This window comes from Pseudonaja textilis, chromosome 11 (genome assembly GCF_049901715.1).
Source record: "Pseudonaja textilis isolate UNSWEBS1 chromosome 11, rPseTex1.2, whole genome shotgun sequence".
NCBI classification, from domain to species: Eukaryota; Metazoa; Chordata; class Lepidosauria; order Squamata; family Elapidae; genus Pseudonaja; species Pseudonaja textilis.
Window position 1 is genome coordinate 10,970,419 of NC_142000.1, and position 23,013 is coordinate 10,993,431.

Below are 23,013 nucleotides of genomic sequence, written 5' to 3' on the forward strand. Positions count from 1 at the left end.
TCCCTTACAAACCAGGCATTATGGCTTGTAAACCATAGGTTTGCTGCTTAATGTGATATAATTTATACATCTATCTAGTTAAGGCTTACTCAGTGATCTATAATTAGGCTAGCTGTGATCTCAACTAGTATGTGAACCTAACTATGAAGGTTGTAGGATTTCAACCAATGAATGCATTATTGTATTCTATGTTGAAGTGTTTGGAAACATAACCACAGAATGATATTTAATATAGTTTCTGCTGCTTCTCAGACATAATTTTCCTCTAATTTAGATTTTATTTCTTTCCTTTGTAGCTGGTATGCAATGCCTTTAGGTCCCTGATTCCTTTGCTTAGTAATTGGAGCAGGCCTAGCTTTTTTGTGTTTCTCCCATGTTCTCTTCATTTGGTTGTCAACTGTCTGGTTTCCCGGAACGTTTTGAGATCTCCTTCACATAAGAGCTGGCAGATCTTCGCTTGGATGTAGTCAGCATGTATCTTAAGTGGTGAAAAAGAGCTCCCTATAAATAATGCAGCCTATGAATGTTGCTTCCATTTCTGCCCAGTTATGTGATATGATGTGACAGAAGAGCTGAGCACATGAAAAGGGGCATGAGTGGAGAAGGGTGGAGAAGCATTGTACTAATGAATGTCTTTTAGGTCCTTGTCAATCCAACATCCTGGAAGAAATTTAAGAATCTTTTATTTTTCTTTCTGGTGCTCTCCCATTGCTGGAAAATAATGTCCTTCCTTGCTTGATGTCTGCTTCTTTTTATTACAGTGAGTAATTGGAAGCCAAATTCCAAAAGATTTCAACTTCAAATGATGCAAAATGTTTAACTGTGCGTTACATTTTGACAAAAGTGAAATCCTTCTTTAAATTAGAATGAATCTTATTTGAAATTCACTATGAAAATGTGAACAGAAGACCACTAAAACATTTTTTTAAAGACAAATTCATGAAGAATATACTAGTAATATTAATATATTAATAATAATATAATAATATTAGTAATTATAATTTTAAGCATTATTAATAATATTCAGTGAGGTTCCTGGTTGAAATAACATATCTCAAGTCATTTTAATGAGGTATTTTCCTCCCTGGAACTCCAAAGACCTCTGTTTTTCTTATTCCTTTAGAAAAATAAATATAATGACAATTCATTGATTGAATTTACATTTTTATCCTCTCCTGATAAGAGACCTGCCTTCTTACATATAGTTGTTCCCAACTTACAACTGATCATTTTGCAAGCATTCAAAGATACAATGCTCCTTCTCAAAAGCTACTTCTGATTCAGATTTGAAGTTCTGACAGTTCCTGGTCTTTATGTTTACATAAGGAAGAATAAAAAATAATCCTAATTTAATGAATAAGGTTTCTGTAATCAACAACAGTAAAATGGTTCATCAGTTGGTTCTCTTATTGGAAATGAAATTCCCTCCATCGTAATTTTTTTTGCCAGTATCTCAATCTTATTCCTAATTGAGATGTAGATGAAGGAAACTGGTTTTATTGTTTTCTGGAAGGGCAGAAACTTTTTTGATCCAGAAATCTAGGGTACTGTAGGGTACTGTCTGTCAACTAACTTCCAATTTAATATAGATGTTACCATTATTTCTTTAAATGCAAGAACTTACTTAAAGACATTATTACCTAACACATTAAATAAGTCCACAGAAACTTAACTCAGAAATAAATAGGGTTTTTAAAGGACAAATGTGTTAGTTCAAAATATTACTGTCATACATTTTAATTAAAAAAAATATTCCCCTTTTCCATGTTTAAGAAGCAGAGCAAGTAGTAAAAAAGAATCTTTTATTTCAAAGTCTGCTTCGTATATTGAAGCACATATTAAAGCAACAATACAATGTTCATAAAATATAAGTGTGATGTAACATTTCTTACATGTCAGAATACTGATATTTGTATGTATACTAAAAATAAGAACTTTAAAATTGTACAAATAGATACATTTAAAAATGACATAGAAATAGGGCTTCTCCCACTGCAACAAGACAGAGTTTTATATCTGGCACGTATTAGATTAAGATGAAAGTATAAGCAAAAAGATTTACAAGAGTCAGCAGAAACAAGTTGGATGCTCAAGAGACATTATAATTGTACATTGTCCTGTACATATATCATATGTGTTTAAGCTGGCTGAATATTATATGTTTCAAGTTTAAAAATGCACTACGTAGGGAGTGTCCATAGTTTAAGGCGAAATTACAGCTTAGAACTGTTAACTTTTTTCTAATTTGTGGAAGCTTCTTTGACATAAAAGATTTAACTGTTCAGAGTACATAAAAAGACTGTCCCTTGGTTCTAAGATGGCATTTAGAATTTCCTTTCACTTAAATATATTTTAATCATTATTTTTATAAGAGGTCATTTCCCCCTTCTAGCAAAGTTGAGACCCAACTCCCATCTTAGCCTTTTTTTTTCCCCCATGAAAAGGAACTTCACAGTATTTCCTGTCCATTTTTTCCATCAAAGGACTCCCTCCCCATCAAACCTAAATGCTGAATATGAACTTTTCTTCACTTTTTTTGTTTAAAAAATACCTGCTTACATTTCCTCTGAATATTTTTTTTTCATTATTTTTTTTAGCACATTAGACACAGTTCTTAAGGCCAAATTGAGAACTTTATCGTTAAGAGTCATCTTCAAAAGTGTCTTTGGAGCCGTATAAATCTGCTAGTTTCTTAAAACGAGGTCCCCAGTTTTGTAGATAGTCATAATCTAGATCAGAATCCGTGGTTGCCGATTCTAATGAGCTCAGCGACCCGGCTATTGATCCTCTCCCTTCATAGCCATAGATCTGGATGGAATCATAAGGAGGAGCCGTGGGGTCATTATCTGCTTCTTGTATTCTTGTGTTGATAAAATCATCCACGTCAACGCTGTTGGGAGCTGGCCGAAGCCCAGGTCGTGGCATATACTGGTACTCTGGCTTGATGTCTTTGCGAGGAATAAATCCGTTGATACCATCTGGATTTTGCAAAGTAGCGATGTCAAAAGCTTCGGTGTCTTCTTCCCCACCACCTTCATCATCGTAAGTGATGATGTTCTCCCGTACATCTTCTTCTTCAAAAACAATGAGAGGCTCTTTCTTTTGTCGTTTTAGGGTTACAAAGAGCACAACGATCACTGAGGAAAGAGAAGATTTTTTTTAAACAAAACAGCAATGATTCATGCAAAAGTCCTATATCTGAATATAAAGTATACTGAATTGAATAAGGTTCTGTAATGAAATTAAATTGGGGGAAAAACACAGAAAGCTATGTTTATGGAAGGGGTGGGATTCAATTTTTTTAACTGGTTCTGTGGGCGTAACTTAGTTGGTGATCATGGCTTGGTGGTCATGTGACTGGCTGGGCAGGGCCAACTCAACATCACTCACATCGAGGCACGCATCTCCCTCGCCTGGCCTCTCGTGACTGTGGGGATGCTGCAACAGTTGCAAGTGTAAAAAATGGTCATAAGTCACTTTTTTCAGTGCCATTGTACCTTTGAATGGTCATTCCACACAAGGAAAGTACCAGCAAAGGAGGAAAAATAAACTCTAGAGAAGTTCCAGAGACAGGAAGTCTAGTCCTGCCAAGAATGAAATAAGGGTTAACGGAGAGGCAGCCTCTGTAAGCAACACCAGAATGGTTCCTTCCTGCCTTCCTTACAGGATTAGGCCAGTCATTTCTTCTAACAACCAGTTCTCTGAACTGCTTAGAATATTAACAACCGGTTCTAGCGAATAGGTGCAAACCGGTAGAATCCCACTCTTGACCCTAGCATACTTTGTTGCATGAATACATGGTGCTTCCATTGCCAAAGAGGAATCCTTGGAATCAATCTGCTTAGACTACAGTATATTCCAAAATTTATCCATAAGTAATAGATTTTTCATCTCTCAATTCTTGTGGGCAGCAAAAGTATTGGGAGGGGGGGAGGAGGGTTGCTTGTTCAACCAGCCTGAGTCAAACCATCTAACCAGAAAATGTAGGAGGTGAAGGAAAAATGGAATGCCAACTGTAGTAAATGTCAGGGTCCAGCTTTACACCTCCAACTGTGAACCTGATAGTATCTAGATTTATATATATATGAATCCCAGTTTGTCTCTGAGAAAAGTCATATATTGTTGCAGGTTGGATTTCTACATCATACTAAGCCACAATGTACTTTATTATTCACAACTACCCAGTTGCATTTTATATGATAAATCATCCTTGAACAAACCATGGCTTAGTATAATGAGCAAACCTATCTAGATAGTAGCGGGGCTAAGCTCATCATAAGATGAAAGGTTGTACGTCACAAAATCCCTTCTTCCGCAACCTCAGTGGATGGTTGGGGAGTTGTAGATCTTGATGCAAGAAAGGGAACAATAAACCTTTCAAGATGGCATCACGGGGATGGAAAATCCATAAACTGAGATGTGTAGATCTCTATAAGAAAATCTATTTGAAACCAGGATGCCAATGCTTTGATTTATATATTTCATCCCCGCATCTTCAGGACAGGAGCTGTTCAAGTATGCTTTATTTCTTAGATGTCCTATCACACATTATACAATATAAATTTAAGCAGTTTGAGCTCCAAACCCATGAAATACAAGCATTTCTAAGTCCCAACAGAAGTAATATTTGAGCAAAAAATATCCTCCCTAAATCTATTGTATCTTAGTCAGCAACATTTGAAAACAGGGCAATGTCTCAAGCTTTACGTGTAAAGGTATATTTTAAGAGGGAGGAAATGTAGTTCCAATCAAACAATTTTTCCTTTCCTTAACCACTCTAAGAACTGTAACTCTATAGAGTTTCGATTTTAGTTATTGGAAAGAATAGTGCAATACCTTAAATTGCTGGATACTGTAGTGTGGTATCTCAGCTACAATGGGCCTTTGTATGAAAGTGGCAAAAAAGAGTAGTGGTTTTGAAGACACAGATGAAAAAGAAAAGCTTACACAAAATTGTTAAAGGATATCCATAGCATCTTCAACAAGAGCAAAAAAGAATCACAGTTCATGTCTTATTATCTGACATTTACTTGTTTAGTTGAGACAGGAAAACCCATTTTAGGGCTTTCAGGAGGGAAAAAAAAGAAGTCTTAGAATATTGCTATTGTTCTTGGATCATACTCAAAAGAGGGGAGAATAGATGAGGTATAATGTTTGGGAGGGAGAGGAAGAACTTAAAACTCCCTTACCTAACAATATCACAATGCAAGCAAGGATTGCTATTAAAGCTCCAGTGCTTAATCCAGCATTGAGGATGTAGGCTTCTAGGTTGCAGGAGGTCACAACACCATTCCCATCACAACTGCAAACTCGAATACGAAGTATGTTGGTGCTGCTTTGAGGAGGGTTCCCACCGTCGCTTATCACAATAGGCAGATCATAGGAACTTTGCTCTTGTCGGCTGAAGCTTGTGCGTTTTGCATAAATGCTTGCAGAGTTATCTGTTTTAAATAAGAGAATAGCATCATTTGTTTTTCAGTATTACAGCCTTTCCCCAAAAAATGGAATTCCCTGCCTTCCTACACTTACTCAATTTCTGAACACAAACTTTCAGATCACCCAGAAGTACAAGCTCTATGTTTATGTTAAGTACAAGCTCTGGGCTGTAAGTCAAGAACTACCCATAAAGCAAATGTACTCTGTCCTAGATATGTGGATTCCTTCCTTCCTTCAACCCGCAATGATCAGAATTTCATGAAAGACAAATTCTTTGTTTTGCAAACCCAACTCTTATTTTGTCCATGTATATCTCTTTACACATGTTCAGCATGTCAGTGGTGGGATTCATTTTTTTTTTTTTTTTGCTACCAGTTCTGTAGGCATGGCTTGCTGGGAGGGGAAGGATACTATAAAATCTCCATTCAGAGGTGGTATTTGCTGGTTCTCTGAACTACTCAACATTTCCGCTACCGGTTATCCAGAACTGGTCAGAACCTGCTGAATACCACCTCTGCAGCATATGTTACTCATATTACACAAACATACAATGGAAAGTCCATTTTATATCAGCCAAAAAAAAAAAAAAAAATGAAAACAAAATGCCAGTATTTCACAAGATTAACACACATTGTAATCTCTTGATATTTGAAAACTCTGAACTCACATAAGAGATGACAATTTAGTGAGATTTCAAGCTGTTAAAAATGATGGTGGTCTCAAGAAGCTTTATTCATGGTCGTTGCCAAAATTTCTGGCCAATTTCGGGCATTCTTTTTGTATTAAGTGGTGTTCCTTTACAGCGTGGTCTCTTAACTTGGCAACTAAGACTTGTGGACTTCAACTCCCTCAGCCAGCCAAAGTTGCCAAGTTCTACATAGAACATAGATAACTCTTGATCAACTTTCAAAAGTTCTTGGAGACTGGGTTATTCTGGAGGGTATTTGGAACATAAGAACTCTTTGTGTGCTTTATAGTTTTTAGTTTTCTTTTTGTTGCTGCTTATTATACTGGGTTTCTATTCAGTTTGGAAGCCTGAAGTCTATTAAATTGTAACAAGATTTTTTCAAAGAATCAGCCAGTTCATCTCATACAAATGTCAAGTTCAGGATGTTATTTTATTTCATTTGCTTTGTTTATTCAGTTGGATATATTCAGATAGTGCCTGTAATTTGGAAGCAGACTAGCATGGAAGTTGCAACAAGGGAAAAAAAAAAATCTGGAAGATAGTTTTAACAAATCATGTCCATACTATGGCCAAGAAAATATCATTGGTAGGACCATATTTGTGCCAAAAGTGAAGCTTACTTCAAATAAGGCTTCACTTTATGAGAAGTAGTAGAAAATGATAAAGGCTTATATACTCAATGAAACTAAAAATCTAGACAAATTTAATTGCCAACATTTTCTTCCGCTATGTTTCCTGGGTATTGTTTTTGGCAGATATTTTGCTGTTTAAGCACATGAAAAAAAAATGGCAGATATTCAGACATAATGTCACCAGGCAGACCTCCAAAAACACCAGGCCAAAAACTAAATTTAGCTCAGTGCAGAAATTTCTAACTCTATCATTTCCTATGACTTTACTTACTGTTTTAAAATTGGGTGAGCAAGCCAAACCCTACTGTATATTTTTCTATCCCGGTTCTGTGATTATAATTAGATGTGATAATTTTACAGTCCTGGGCTAGTATTAAATATGTTCATATTCTCTGTCTAAAAGGATTCTGCTAAGACTACATGTCTATTTGTGTGCATTAAACTGACCATTTTAGGAGCAAGCTGTCATTAAAGTAACACAAGGCTATAATCCTAAATACATTTATCTGGAAGTCCCATGGAGCTTGGTAGGAGCTACTTCTAGGTAAATATAATTGACACTGTGTGGTCTGTCTTGCAAAGTATTTTAAGCTCTAAAGCACAGGAGGGACTAATCACTATCTGATCCAGTTGAAACTTTGTACCAATGGAGTTTCCTGGATCCAAAGTAACTACAGTAAGTACAAAGTTTCAACTGGTCCAAATTCCCCTGAGGAATAATCTGAAAAAGGGCACTGGAAAGTGACTGGCTAATATCAAAAATTGGATACACATGTCATGTCATTCCTACTCTAAATTTCAGATGATACCTTCTCTTTCTCTTCCATGCAGATATGAACTGGTCACTCATGTAGAGTTTTTGCATTCAGACCAAGGACTATGGGCTGTTCAATTGAGGAGCCTAGGTGATACTGCAATGAAACCTTACCACCTGCTGACCTTATTAAAATGATTTTCCTCCTGCAGGTCTAACTGTTTGCAGAATAAAAACCATCACATGTAGTTATGTATGCACTGGTTTCTGTGTCAACTAGGTTTCTGCATTATGAAAGATTCGACTTATGCAGAATAGAATACAGAATAACAGAGTTGGAAGGGACTGTGAAGATTTTCTACAGCTCTTCGAGTACTCTGCTAAAGCAGGAAACCCTGTATCAATCCATAGAAGTACTCTGGTATTCTGCTCAAGCAAGAGATCGTATATCATAAAATCCTGGATAGATATTCTTCTGTGTCATTTTTTTTTTAAACTTTAGGGTAAAAAATAAATACTGGAAACTTGATGCATGATTGGAATTAGCTAAAGAATGAACATGACTGATGCATAATCAACTTGTTATCTGAACCACTGAACTATCAGGTCAGGAAAAATCACATTTACAGCGACGTCTGTGTAGCATCTTTTTAAAGAACACTTGGTGGAGGTTTGTTATTGTTATTTTCAAAAATAAAAATGCATTATTTTAACAGGATACGATGAGCAACAGTGCCAAGACACAGTTTCAGATTTTTTTTCTCCTCTTTCTCTCTCTGCTTAACTTCATGCTTCCTGATATCAAACATTGAATTCTAATGTATATTTCCAAATTCAATCAACAATTTATAACTGTTTTATGATTCTTGAAACCTCAAAATTCTGCAGCAATATGATCGATTTGACTCAGAATGTATTAATGCTGAAGAGAGAAAACAAAGAAAATATTTATTTCATATAGCTGAAAATTCAAAAAAATACTTTAAGATTTCTTTGTATATTGGTCGCTGTTATTTCTATTTATTACTATCTATTTATTGTGCTTTAGATCTGCAAACCTTCATTTCCTTACCTTTAGTTTTCCTCATAACAGCTTGGAAAACTAATTGTATTATTGTCACTGAAATATTTGTGTCTGTGTGTGTGTGTGTTGGTTGGAAGAAGACAGAGTGAATCAAGGAAAGGTCATCATAAATAATTATATTTACTAGGTGCTGAACTAGAGGAGAAATGCAATTCTTTGGACTAGATCTACTATCATTGATGGTAGTCATGCAGAAAGCAGACAAGTAGCAAAGAATTTGAAGGTCAGTAAAACAAGAGTTTCAATAGCCTAGAACGTATAACTCATTTTTTTAAGTTCACAAAGGCGGCGGCTTGATTAAATTTAAGGTCTGATTCACACAATGATTTAGTCCTGTTAAAGAGTGGTCATTACTGATTTCTTCTGAGAATTAATAGTTCTATTTGAATGGGTAGACAGCAGTGTTGATAAAAGAGAATTTTGAAATGCTTTCACAGAAGAAAATTTCAGAAAATTGTATGGGAGTAGCATTTTTATTTAATTGATGGTCAAGAAATGTGAGGGAATGTCAGATGTATCACTATAATAATAATCTCCAGTCTTCCTGATTTCCACACTTCCCATAATTCCCTGGAATTTTTCAGTAGTGGTAATGAGGAGGAATCTAACCACTGAGAAATTGTTGGAAATCTTCTCCTCCCCTTGGACAAGTTTCGAAAAGGTGTTCCTTCATTTATTTATTTTTGTCCAGAAATATGATAGAGAATTTTCAAAGACTATTTGAACTCAGATCTCTTTGTATGTGATTTCCTATAACCAATTCTCAGATGTAACCTACAGATAGAATACAGAAGTTCTAGATTCACAATAGTCAAGGTGATGTATTGTTCTTCACTCCCATCAATTAAAAATAAATCAGGCAGCTACATGGTACAAAGAATCTATTGTTAAATATCTTCCATTGATTGGAATTATCTTCCAATCAATGAAAAAGTAAAAATGTTTAATAGTTTGTTACAGAAATGATAGATACCATTGGACTAACAGAGTGGGTAAGCAGTGAAACAAATTAGAAAGATCTTAGCATTTCCTTTAGTGAAAATCTTCAAGCATCTCTAACACTTCTAGTAATATTAGAAAATTATTATTTTAACTTATTTGCAAATCCCATATAATTTAATTTAATTTAATTTCTTCTTTGTCTTTAGTAATATCTACAATATATTTATATCTGTATCATCTATATCTATATATTTATCTGTCTCCAAAATGTTCAATTAAAATTATATGCTAAAAAAACCCACCTACCCTCAAATAGAGACAGGATAGTCATACTTTAGGAAAATATCTTTAGAGATACTTTAGCTCTGGAATTCCTTTTGTGAGGCAAAAAATTGGAACAGATAACTTAAAAAGTTTTCTAGCTAAAAAAGCCCTCCAGCTTTATGGTTTCTATGAATTGAACCAGTAAATAATTTAGGTTATATGGCAACAGATCAATGTAAGGAGCTCACCTACTTTTTTCCAAAATGAATTTCTGGAATCTTTTTTTTTCCCCAAATAAAATTCTAGTAGGCAAGTTACTTATAATTTCATTGTATGAGGAAAACTGTGTTAGTCTTTGGTAGCACAAAATCAGAAGACATCTGGAAGAATTTCCAACTGACTTTATTTTAAAGCATAAACTTTCATGATCTGCAGCTCACTTCATCAGATGTTTTTGATGAGTTTTAGAGACCAAATTAGCAATGCTTTGAATATTTTTATGACATTTCAAATAAGCACTCAATCAGAAACTAAATGTCTATTGAAATTCTCAGTCATCCAGGTCATGGTTGCCTCAAAGGTGCTTTTTTCAAAAGGCAACCATTATTTTTTCTTGAGGAAGAAGATATTTCACTTCTCATCCAAGAAGCTTCATCAGTTCTATCTGGAAGGAGGGAGGGGAATGGAAGGATTAGTTGACTAATCCAGTCAGAACTGATGAAGCTTCTTGGGTGAGAAGTGAAATGTGTTTTAGTTTTAATTTTAGTTTAGTTTACTTTATGGTCATTGCACTTCGTACAATGAAATTAAATACCATCTTCAGTGTATATTATGACTATGAAGATAAACACAAACACACACCCTTCACATTCTATACATTGAACTGAAAACCCCTGATATTGCATTCTGTTCTTTTGTGTTCTTCCTCAAGGAAAAATATGTCTGTCTGTCTATCTGTCTATCTTCTGCCTTTTGAAAAAAAAGCATATTTGAGACAATCAGAAGCTAAGCTTTATCAAAGCTACTCCTCTCTTATATGTACTATTTGCAATTTCTTAATTGGGAAACAAGGTGGGAGTAGCTGTTGAATCTGAAGCTATTGCTAGCTGAAGGTGAAATGCTTTAAATTCAAACATTTGATCTCTGAACAGTACAGGAATCCCATGCAAAGTTGGCTGGTTATTTATCTGATTCAGTGTTTATCTGCTTCCCATAACACTCACCAGGAAGAATGTTCAGGTTGCTTCTGACAAATTAGGGATATCTATTTTATTCAGTTGGTTAATAACATTATTTGAATCAATTTGAAAATGTTAACCAATAGAAACTTTGATTCAAAGTATTGAATAGAATGGATTAGGTTGCCTGTATACCTTTTTTTTAAAAAAAAAACTTCCAACACAATTCAGGGATTCTGTCTGAATTTGTGCATCTGATTAGGAAATTCCCTTTGGTTTGAAAAGTTTATTGAACTGACTATGAACCTGATCTCTGAATAGGACTTTAGCATAACCTTACTGATTGTTACATAGCAATTGAGAGTTTCACAATCCATTCATTGAAATTCTAGTAGATGCCTGGAGCCAATTTTGTGCTAGAAGAGGCTAAATGGAAATGGAGAGGTGCATTGATTAGTTAGATCTCTGTTATCCTACTAATGCTGTGATTTTTCATAGTAGACAAATCGTAATTTTGCATTAAAATTGTCTTTGTCTTATACTTTTGTTTCTCAGTTTGGGATTGTCTTAGATTTAGATTGCTGTACTTGCATAATAGATACTTGATTTGAAAGATGGCTTCTCTAACACTTCCCAACAATATTTGAAGTGAAAGGAAAGTTTACTATAAAGAATGTTTGCAAACATTAAATCAAGTAAAAAGACTGAGGTTTCATGTTTAATGTGGGATGAACACATTAAAAGGCTTAAAAAAAAACCTTATTTTGAGCCAAATGGAAACATAAAATATAATTCACCACAGATTTCTAGTTTTTGCCTTCAAACCACAAACTCTTCTAAAGTTGCAGAATAAATACTTCTGGATCAATGTAGCAATTGTTCACTGCTATACTTTCAGACTAAGTGCCTATCTTGCATCTAGTGTCAACAGGGTATATGTGCTATCAATCAAATATGAAAGAGAAAGAGAACCAAGAACATACCTGACATCCCCAAATGGCGACCAGTAATAACTTTAAATAGAATGATTTTGGCTCAAATAGAACCATTGTTTCTTTAATGGATTGGGGAGGCTCTGGAATACATTTGATAATCAACAGGGCCTCTAGGAATGCTGTGGGTTTGAGGGTGCGGTCTATCACTATCCATGATCTGTAAGGGGAATGGGCCTGGTACTTTGAAAACAAAATGCATTTGAAAACAGCCAAGTAGTGCATCATTGAGCTCTGGCTTAATTAAAAAAGATTAGCCCTTAAAGTTTTGGGGACCAACAGTTCCTCAGCTGCAAGGCTATAACTACAAATCTGGGAGAAAGCCACACTGAATCAAATGGAACTTACTTTGATTTGGCATGCAGGGAGGGTTGTACAAATTGTAGAGTACTGTGAGGACCATTTCAAACGAGTTTCCATTTATGAAGGAGAACAATGATTTAAGATGAATTAGGAAAGGGGGAGAGTTCTATTTCTAGTTTGTGATGGATTATCTTAGCACCCTAGCAAGACTGTAGCCAATAGTTCTTTTTTTTTTCTTTTTCTTTTTTTAAAAAAACTCCTGAAGTGCATTTGCAGTAAAGTCAGTCAGTCAGTCAGTCAGTCAGTCAGTCAGCCAGCCTGTTCATCTGTCCATCCATCCATCTATCCCATCTTCCATCCATCCATCCCCCTGTCTATAACTCTTCCTACAATCATTTCATTTACTTTAAGCCTGGGCAACAGTTAAACTGTGCAAAACAGGTCAGAAAGCTTTGGGGGAAATGCATAAAATGACTCTAAAGATCATAATAATTGCTCTGGTGTTTTGTCCATATCAATATTCTTGATAACTACATGAAATCTAATATGAAACTGGGAGTAGATTTGCAAAGCTTAGTGAGAACATTTTAACATGCACCATTCTGCTTTTTTTTAAATATAAAAACAGTCTACCATTTGAAATATCCAACAACTTGTCATCTCTCATCTTCCTCAGCTACAAAATTCCGACAGCAGAATCTTTTGTTTTGTTGGTATCTTTCATGTTGGATTGTGAATAAGGGAAAGGGAAAATAGGTGTGACAAACATTTCTGTCATTTGAGGATGGGCAAGTCAGGATGGAAAAAAAAACACACACAAATGATATTGGAAGTGTAGTTGTTTGATATTCTGTGGGATACATAGTAAGAGGATTCTGAAAGCTCAGCTGAGTTTTGCCCTCTCATTTAGAGCAGTATTTCTCAACCGGGGTCCTTGGTGCTCTCTGGGCTCAATTGTGTTATTGCAGGTGTTTCATTAGCCCAACTAGGTAACATCATCAATGATCAATAACATCACTAGCACCAAGGACCCCTCAGTTTGACCTTGAGCTACAAATATTCTCCTTTATTACTGTTCTCAGTCTTGGCAAGTTCAAGATAAGATATGCGGTCTTCAACTCCCAGCTGAAATTATCGAGAAGAATCCTGCTAGTGAACGAAACACCAGAGCAATTGATGTGGTTTTTTAAAGTTGTATTTTACTCATTCTCTACATTTTTGTGAATCTCTCTCTCCCCACCATTGTGAAGCTCTCTTCCCCAGTCATTGCTGCATAAAATCAGTCATGGCTAATGAGGAGAGAGAGAAAAAAAGCTATTGGGAGGATAATTAGTTCCTTCCCCTCCTATAATAATGAATATAAGTACAAACCTCGGTTATCTCTGAGAGTAAAATTGGGCTTCTGCATCATTTCAGGTGGCAAATGGAAGATGAATCTGGGGCCATTGGCTGTATCGTCTTTGTCCTCTGCTAAAATTGTAATGAGTGGCTGGAAAGAAAGGCACTTATCAGTATGCAGTGCATTTGAAATATCTCTTCCTCCCTGCCTCAATTTTTAGATTTTACTTTAGTTTACTTTAGTTTATTTTCATTGCAAATTGTACAACAAAATTACATACCATCTTCGGTGTACATTATGACTATGAAAACGAACACAAATACATATCCTTCACATTCTAATCTATACATTAAATTGAAAACCCTTGATATTGCATTAATATTGCACATAATTCAAGAGAGTTACTGCCCTGAGATAGATGCTGTTTTTCAGCCTATTTATTCTTGTTTTTATTATTCTGTACCGTCTGCCAGATGGTTAATAGTTCAAAAAAAGGTTCCCAGGATGAAATGGATCTTTGATAATGTTTTGAACTTTCTTAAGGCAGCAGGAGTTATAAAGCTCTTCCAAAGAGAGGAGAGGGCAACCAATTATCTTCTGGGCAATGATGTTAACCCTCTGAAGTGCTTTCCTATCTGCCACTGCGCAATTGGCAAACCATACAGAGGTGCAGTAAGTTAAGATACTCTCTAGGGTGCAGCTGCAGAAGGTCACCAGCAGTTTTTCATTCAGTTGTTTTCTGAGAAGTCTCAGATAGTACAATCTCCGCTGGGCCCTTTTGACCAGTGCTGCAATGAGAGCACCCCAGGTCAGTACTTCTTTTAGGGTAACACCCAGAAACTTAAAACTGGCCATTTGCTCCACTCAGTCTCTATTGATAAGCAAGGGCTGGATGTCTGATCTTTCCTTCTATAGTCCACTATAAGCTCCTTGGTCTTATTGGTGTTGAGGACCAAGTTATTGTCTCCAAACCACAAAAGCAACCGGTCCACCTCATCTTGGGAAGAAGACTCATCCCCTGGAGATGAGTCCCACCACTGTTGTATCAACTGCAAATTTAGTAATAGTATTAGTAGCGTGAGTGGGAATGCAGTCATTTTCCACATTGGGATTTGCTTTGTAGAATAAACTTTCAACCAAGGTACCTTCTAAATCACTCGTGCTTTCGGATAAGAAGGTCAGCAACAATAATGTTCAAGGGAAGTTCAATCCAAGTAGTCCTCAACTTACAACCATAACTGAGCCCAAAATTTCTTTTGCTAAGTGACACATTTGTTAAGTGAGTTTTAATGACTTTTCTTGCCACAGTTGTTAAGTGAATTGCACTGTGTTAGTAACACAGCTGATAAATGAATATGGCTTCCCACTGGCATGTCAAAAGCTTGTGAAAAGTGATAACATGAGCCCATGATGCTACAACCGTCATAAATGTGAGCATCTGAATTCTGATCAGGTGACCATGAGGATGCCGCAATGATTGGAAAACGGTCAGTTACTTTTTTCAGTGCCACTGTAACTTCCAATGGTCACTACACGAACGGTTGTAAGTTGAGGACCACCTGTAGTAACAATAGGCTTTCCACTGCCACTACCAATCAGTCAGACAGGTTTAGCTTTTCCTGCTTCTCCTTTTTTGTAGGGGCTGCCTGGAGAAACCAAAATGGTCAGTCTTGAAGAAGAAAAGATAAAGTGAACACGCTTACCTTATTTGTCTGGGGTTTTTCACATAGAGAAGCTTCATAGGGCTCTTTAAACTTGGGGACATTATCATTTAAATCAAGAACTTTAATTGCTACTGGAACTTTGGCTTCCTGATGCCGGTTATCTGCAATAGTTATTGAGAAAGAAAACATAATAGCGCAAGCACAAAGTTGTTTTGTCTGTTTTTGGGTTTTTTTTTTTTCTACCTTGAATGTCTCACATATGGACTTTCTCAGTCTTTGACCTACTCGACTTTCTTTTGTAGTCCTCGGTGGAGGACACTCAGTGGGACACACAGATTGTCAATGACTTGGTTCACACGACATCCTTAACTGAGTATGTGGGTTGGCACGGCTTACACAAACTGATATATCTCTGCTAGTTAATCATATTGTCTGAATGATTTGAGATGATCATAAATGATTGGACTCTCTTCTCAGAGGCAGAGGAAAAACTCCCATAAGGGCTCCCTAGAAAGGAGGCACCCCTGCAAACTTTGTGGATGTTTGGGTTTTTGCTGTATAGGAAACGAACAGAATGAATGCCTCACTTTCTGCCAAAATCAAAACAAAACCAGAAACGGGAGAGGAAGGAGAGAGAAGAGAAGGGAGGGAAGGGGAGAGGGGGGAGAGAGGAGAGAAGGGAGAGGAGGGGAGAGTTTATGTATTATCAGGGTCAACTGCCCAACAAGTGGAATATTTTTAGTACATCTATATAATATAAATGCGACCAGCACCTTTCTCAGTATTAGTAGAAGATTAGTAAAATGCTATCAGAATTAATGAGTTCTCATCATCAGACCCTGTCATTAATAAACCATGTAAATTGGATAATTTTTCAAATCTCTGCTCATTAATATTTTAAGATTGGCATGATTCCTAGTATGGCAAGGTCAGAAACAAGCAGCATGAAATCAGTCTAATCTATTACCATAACAAGGGACAGGTAGAAGCCCTTTCTCCTACTCAGAAATAGGAACCCTCAATCCCATTGTAAATTTTGGTCAGAAGCAAAAGGCACAAAGATTAAAGCACGGACTTCAGCCATGAATCAAATGTCCTTTTTGTGTTGGAAAATTGCCTGGGTTCTTTCTTAATGCTTTACACACAGTAGTTCTTACAATAAACTTATGCATCAGATACTTACATCCCAGACCTCTGAATTACACAACTTTCAGTTCCAGAGAAAGCCCAAAATTGTGCAGTTAAAACTGAACACTAACGATTTAATTAACTTGATACGCATTTTGGTTAACTGGAGACTGCCTGCTCATGCAGATAGGATGATGAGTAGCATGCTATTATTTTCCCTGCCCCACCAAAAACTAGAAATTGATCCGGCCACACAAGATAAAGAGATTAAGTGACAGCTCTAGCATGCAGTCAACAATATGTCTGAGGTTGCTTCATACAAAATTACCTCTTTGTCCCTCTTGGGTCTGTGGAAATCCAGGTGAATTTGTGGCAATGAGTTATTGAGCAATATATTGATCAAGCTTGGGTTTGATAGAAAATAATAAGTGAATTTCTTTTAAATTGCTTCAGTTTTTGAAATACGTGATTGACACATCTAAGATTGATTTGATTGGCTATCATGCCTGCCTGCCTGCCTGTATATATTTTCATGAAGTTAAGAATTATAAGAATCTAATCATGTCTAATTTCACTTCGCATAGCATCGATGTTCATGTAGTCAGGTGATAACTACATGACAGAATTCACTGGTGAGACTTGTCTATCTTCTCTTTTTCTTTTGTTCATTCAAGCAAAATGAATTTGATTTTCTGATGTGACACAGAGTAATCAGAGGTAGTACTCAGCAGGTTCTGACCAGTTCTGGAGAACTGGTAGCAGAAATTTCGAGTAGTTTGGAGAACCAGCAAATCCCACCTCTGACTGGCCCCACCCCCATCTATTCTCTGCCTCCTGAGTCCCAGCTGATGGGCTGGGTCTTCTTTGGTTGCCCTGCACAGGAGAACGGAGCTGGAAATCAGGTTAGTGGGGTGGGGAGGGAATGGGGTTTTGCAGTATCCTTCCCCTGCCATGCCCACCAAGCCACGCTCACCAAGCCACATCACACCCACCAAGCTACACCCACAGAACCGGTAGTAAAAATGTTTGAATCCCACCACTGAGAGTAATGTTACAAAACTATCATTCTGGGAAGCCTTTAAAAAAAAAAAGAAGTCCTATTCAGTAGGATGGAAAACATATGGGATGGATACGTTTTTGTGATAAGGAGGGCCCAATCAGAAAGCAAAGATCCAGAGTCCTGGATACAATCTTCCAATATTTGAGGGGCTGTTACAGAGAGGAGGGGTCAAGCTATTTTCTAAAGCACCCGAAGGCCAGACAAGGTATAACGGATGGAAACTGAACAAGGAGAGATTTAACCTGGAAATAAGGAGAAACTTTCTGACAGTGAGAACAATCAACCAATGGAACAGAAGTTGCATTTGGAAGTTGTGGGAGAACCATCACTTGAGGTCTTCAAGAAGAAATTGGACTGCCATTTGTCAGAAATGGTGTAGGGTCTCCCTCTTGGGTGGGGGGTTGGACTAGATGACCTACAAGGTCCCTTCCAACTCTGATTATCTGTTAATTTGTTATCCTTTGAGCCTGGCTTCCTTTGGTAATGAGAAATTCCAGAGAGAAAGCCATGTGTAGTTTCTGCAAAGTCTTAATATCTATTGACATCTGTTCTCCAGAAAGTGGTGGACAGAAAGTATCTTTGTCTAATAGTGCCCAGAATCAGTCTGGGATTCACTGGATGGTGTACTGCTGAATATACAGATAGTCCTTGACTTACAACCATTTGTTTGAAGTTACAACAGCACTGGAAAAAGAGACTTATAAACATTTTTCACACGTATGACAATTGCAGCATCCCCTAGGGTCACATCATAAAAATTCAGATGGCAAATGGTTCATATTTAGGATTATTACAGTGCCCTTCGGTCATTTTGTGACCTTCTGACAAGCAAGCAACGTCAATGGGGAAGCTAGATTCATTTCGCAAGTGTATTACTAACTTAACAGCTACAATGATCCACTTAACTGTGGCAAGAGAGATTGTAAAATGGTGCAAAAGTTAACTATCTCTCTTAGCAGCAGAAATTTGGGCTTGACTGTAATCATAAGTCAAGGACTGTATGTATTTATATAGGTAGACATGCTTAGCAGCATTTTACCTTTTTATTTCAAGCTACACCCAACCAAGGACACTGCCTCAGGTCCGATGTGAAATCTCACCCAAAATGAAAGTGACCATAGGTTAAATATCAGTCCCAATGATATTGAGATCCCAGTACCTTTCATTTCTTCAAAAGTGGGTAGTGTATATGTCAACAGGTTTTTGGGAACACTTACGAACTTCTGATGCTAACACGGAAATATTGTGCCAGGCTATTTCTTCCCTATCCAGGTTTTTTGTGGTTGTAATTGAGCCATCTTCTGGACTGATGCTGAAGTATCTGTCGAGGTCAGTGTGACGATCAATTGAATATCTAAAAGGGGATGCAAATGAAATCATTAGAAGAGAATTGTTCATTGTCCTCAGTTCATTTCATGTCTCCCAAACAGTGTAGCGCAGATTAGCTTGGTGGGAATATGCTTAGCAAGATGAAAATATTAATTAGAATGACTAGTTCACTTCTAAATGGAAACAGGTGCCTATTTATTGGTAGCATGGAGTAACAATCCATGAGTAGAGTGCAATATATATCTTGTTTTTATTTTGTTTTGGTAGCAGGGACTATTTATAAAGGTAAGGCTATTCAACAATTCAGGGGACGAGGTGGCTCAGTGGCTAAGATGCTGAGCTTGTCGATCAGAAAGGTCGACAGTTTGGTGGTTCGAATCCCTAGCACTGCCAAAATGTAGTGAGCTCCCATTACTTGTCCCAGCTTCTGCCAACCTAGCAGTTCAAAAGCATGTAAAAATGCAAGTAGAAAAATAGGGATTGCTTTGATGGGAAGGTAACAGCGTTCTTTGCACCTTTGGCATTTAATCATGCCGGCCCCATGACCATCAAGATGTCTTTGGACAGTGGCTCTTCTGTAATGGAGATGAGCACTGCCCCTAGAGGCAGAAATGACTAGGATGTATGTCCAACGGGAACCTTTACCTCATTCAACAATTCATTCTACTTCATTCTATATGAATGAATTCTTATTCATATAGACATTTTATTTGGATCCCAGATGAGCAAAGGTCTTTATATAGAATAAATATATGACTCCCTTCTGTTCATGTTAGAATTCTGCATAATGCCAAGTTGTAAGTCACAGCAGGAAAGTAGCTCTGTGGAATAAGTACCTTTCTTCAACAGTTGTTCTAATATGTGGACATAAAATGGCAAAGCCACAATGTTGGTCTTCCAACTGTGTAAGGTTCCATTTGCCAATAAAAATAGTATTCTACGTAGTGTTCTCTCTACATGCCTCACACATTGATGCCACTAGGTTGTGTGTTTTCATGTCACATATTCTATAATTGTTTGTCCCAAATAGAAGCAAGAGAATCCATGATGTGATAATGTCCCTGGAAGGTATAATTCACATTGTAGTGTTTGGGAAAGAACCTGATGCAAAGGTCTTATTTCTGTTCATCTGTGATGTGCTTCTTTGGATATTTTTGAACTGCAGTTGTAGCATTGTTCACACTGACTATGCTGGAGCTGCTGAGAGTTATAATTCAATGTCACAATCTCCCTACCCTTCTGTGTGACTTAATTGTCAGTTACCTTATTATATTTCTTTCAAAAGCTCTTATTCAGAATCTATTTTAATATTTTTCAACTATCATTTTAAAATAGTTGCTAATATTAAAGCTGATTTAATAATTATATATTTCTAAAAACAGACTAGTTTATTACAATGGTAATAGGTCATTGGCTATGCACTCTCCTATTGTGGAGCGATGGCTCAGTGATTAAAGATGCTGAGTTTGTTGACTGGATAAGCTGGGCTTAAGACATGAGTGCCACACAATGGGGTGAGCTCCCATTCCTTGCCCCAGCTCCTACCTACTTAGCAGTTCGAAAACATGCAAATGTGAGTTGATTAATAGGTATCACATCACTGGGAAGGTAACAGCATTCTGTGTGCCTTTGGCATATACTGGTCCCACAACCATGGAAAACGTTTTTGGACAACATCGGCTCCCTCAGCTAAGAAACAGACATGAGCACCATGCCCACAACTAGACAGGGAAATCTTAACTACTTGCATTCCAACAGTGAAATTCTAGTCACTACAAAGAGACATGCATTCACATGCCTTCCTAGATTAGCTTATTAATGCCTGGCTGAATGATGGTGGATCATATATCTTACACAATCTGAGGTCCAGAGGTTAATTATTTCCTTTCCAGCTACTTAGATCAGTAAATTGGTGGTGGAATGTAGTAGGTTGGATTCCAAGGAGTGAGACAACGGAAACCAGGTAGGTGTGAGGGAAAGAGGCTGAAGACAGCCCCTCACTAATAATACATAGAGTATATGGTAGATGCAGATAGTAGAGTGTTTATTCTGTCAAGATTGATGTCAGGCCCAAAGCCAAAAATGACATGTGGCGATTCTCCCAAGCTTCACTGTCTCTATGCTAACTGTTAAGGAGGGTCTGTCTTCTATCTTCATCTACTTTTTCTCATACAAACTACCTAAACCCAGTTATTCTTATTCCTCTGGAATATATTCCCCTTTCTCCTGGGAATCCATCCCACTACATTCCATCACAGAATCAGATACAAAAGATTTTGGAAGTGGAGAAGTGGACTTTTGTTATGCAGCTGAGATCATATGATTGGTATGTATCTTGAAAAAATACATATTTTGAGATTGTTGCATCTGTAATGCTTCTGAACACTGTTCGATTGAAGGCATTGAGCAGACACTAGGACTAAAACATTTATTTTCATGATTGTGTATGCAAATAACAAATACACACACACACACACATATGCACATGTATACATATACACCCACATATGTGAGTTCAGGCATACCACATTCACTGTTATTTCTATGTATCTGCACAACATCGGTGCAGGAAATTCAGACTTTTTATTCTAAAGTTTCGTACTGCTAACTCTGCCTGGAAATTACTGTGCCTGGTAACTACAGAGGAAAAAGTAGAATTGCTTCTCCCTATAGTACACCCAGAGTATTATTACGTTGCAAGTGATGAAGTCATTATTATTGATAGCATTTGCAGCATTTTCTATTTTAAGCCATTGTTGCCTGTTATAAGCATACCTTACAGGGCTGTTTTTAGCATCAGGGTCTTTGGCATGTACCCGTCCAACTGGAGCACCTGGCCCTGCATTCTCTTCCACTTCGAGGATGTACAGTGGTGCTAAAAACATGGGGGGCTCATCTGCATCCTCAACACTAATCTTCACAGTCACAGTATCCTTGAACGGTCCATTGCTGATGAATTTGGGGTCAATGTATATGTTGGCTGCCTCTACCTTCAAGCTGTAGGCTCTTTTGGTTTCATAGTCAACTTGCTGGGGTTAAGAAAAAAAAAAGGAGGAGAAACAAGGTGTCATTCCAATGTTGTTTTTACAACAACAACAAGAAAAAGATAAACCTCCTTAGAGTTCACTTCCATCCTTACTGCTTTCATGAATCTATCCATGAGGGTGTCAGGGCTCCAGTAACGATCCCCATTTAAATCATGAGTCTCTAGCCTGCTCAAAGAAGATTTATTAGGAGAAAACATATCCCGGTGCTGTTCTGAGACACCTCATTCATTTCACCTTTGACCCTGGTCTTCCCCCATCCTCTGGGTGTATATTCTCCAATGGGACACATCCACAGCCAAGAGTCATCAATCATGCTCTCCAGTTATAATTTTGCATGCCAGAAACTTTGGTCACCTAGAAATTATCTATGAAAGCATCTAAGGAATATACTACTTCCTCCCCTCCCTTTCTGCTGGCAACTCTTAAAAGACCAGAGAAATATGTTATGAGTTGACAGAGGGTTTTTGGTCAACATTATATAGATAACTTGCCATTACTTTCTTTCAGGATAGTTTTTTATTTCCCTGTTTGGTCTCACTCTGAGGTTTCCCAATAATCTCCCACAAAGTACTAACCAGAACCAGCCCTGCATAGTTTCCAGCCTAGATAAAGTTTGCCAGATGTTGCCAGAGGGTGAAATCATGTCCATTTCACTTTTGTATCTACCTCCTATGCACACATAATTCCTATATTTGTTTAAAATATTGTTTTAAAATACAAAATCATTTTAGATTCTTTGAGAATATAATATCTTCCCTACTTTGCTTTTTGGCATGAGAATGAGAAATAAATTTAGGATTATCTTTCTTTGTAATATGGTAGGTCAGATCACAACACCTTTAGAATCAGGCATATTTATAGGTAAACTGACCAATACTCAAAAATGTATAATGGAATAAAATGAACTTAAGGAACACCTGATATGACAATTTCTGCATCTCCAAGATCCAGCCTGTAATTTTAAGAATAAATAAAGTCTTAATATTTCAGGTAAAAATCTGTATGGACACTACTGTTAACTAAACTATGGTAACATTTCCTAATTTGGGACATTATTCAAGGCTCAAGTACCACAAGGGGAGTTATAATCATGTTTAATAATGCCTGGTCTAAATGTTCCCAGGTGCTAGAGCTATTACTGATAGTATTACTCTTATAGCAAAACAGGGACCT

General features: G+C 37.0%; 1 protein-coding gene across 1 annotated transcript in view; it reads right to left on the reverse strand.

Moving 5' to 3' along the window:
* Nucleotides 1–1,785: 1,785 nt before the first annotated feature.
* CDH11 (cadherin 11) overlaps nt 1,786–23,013 on the reverse strand; it is a 117,311-nt gene continuing 96,083 nt past the window's right edge. The window contains exons 8-13 of the mRNA XM_026714122.2: nt 21,569–21,822; nt 18,682–18,818; nt 15,316–15,437; nt 13,645–13,762; nt 5,190–5,441; nt 1,786–3,137 (exon numbers count right to left, since the gene is read on the reverse strand). Coding sequence (XP_026569907.1) covers nt 2,641–3,137; nt 5,190–5,441; nt 13,645–13,762; nt 15,316–15,437; nt 18,682–18,818; nt 21,569–21,822 — 1,380 coding nt within the window. The 3' untranslated portion in view covers nt 1,786–2,640. The remainder of the gene's footprint in view (nt 3,138–5,189; nt 5,442–13,644; nt 13,763–15,315; nt 15,438–18,681; nt 18,819–21,568; nt 21,823–23,013) is intronic.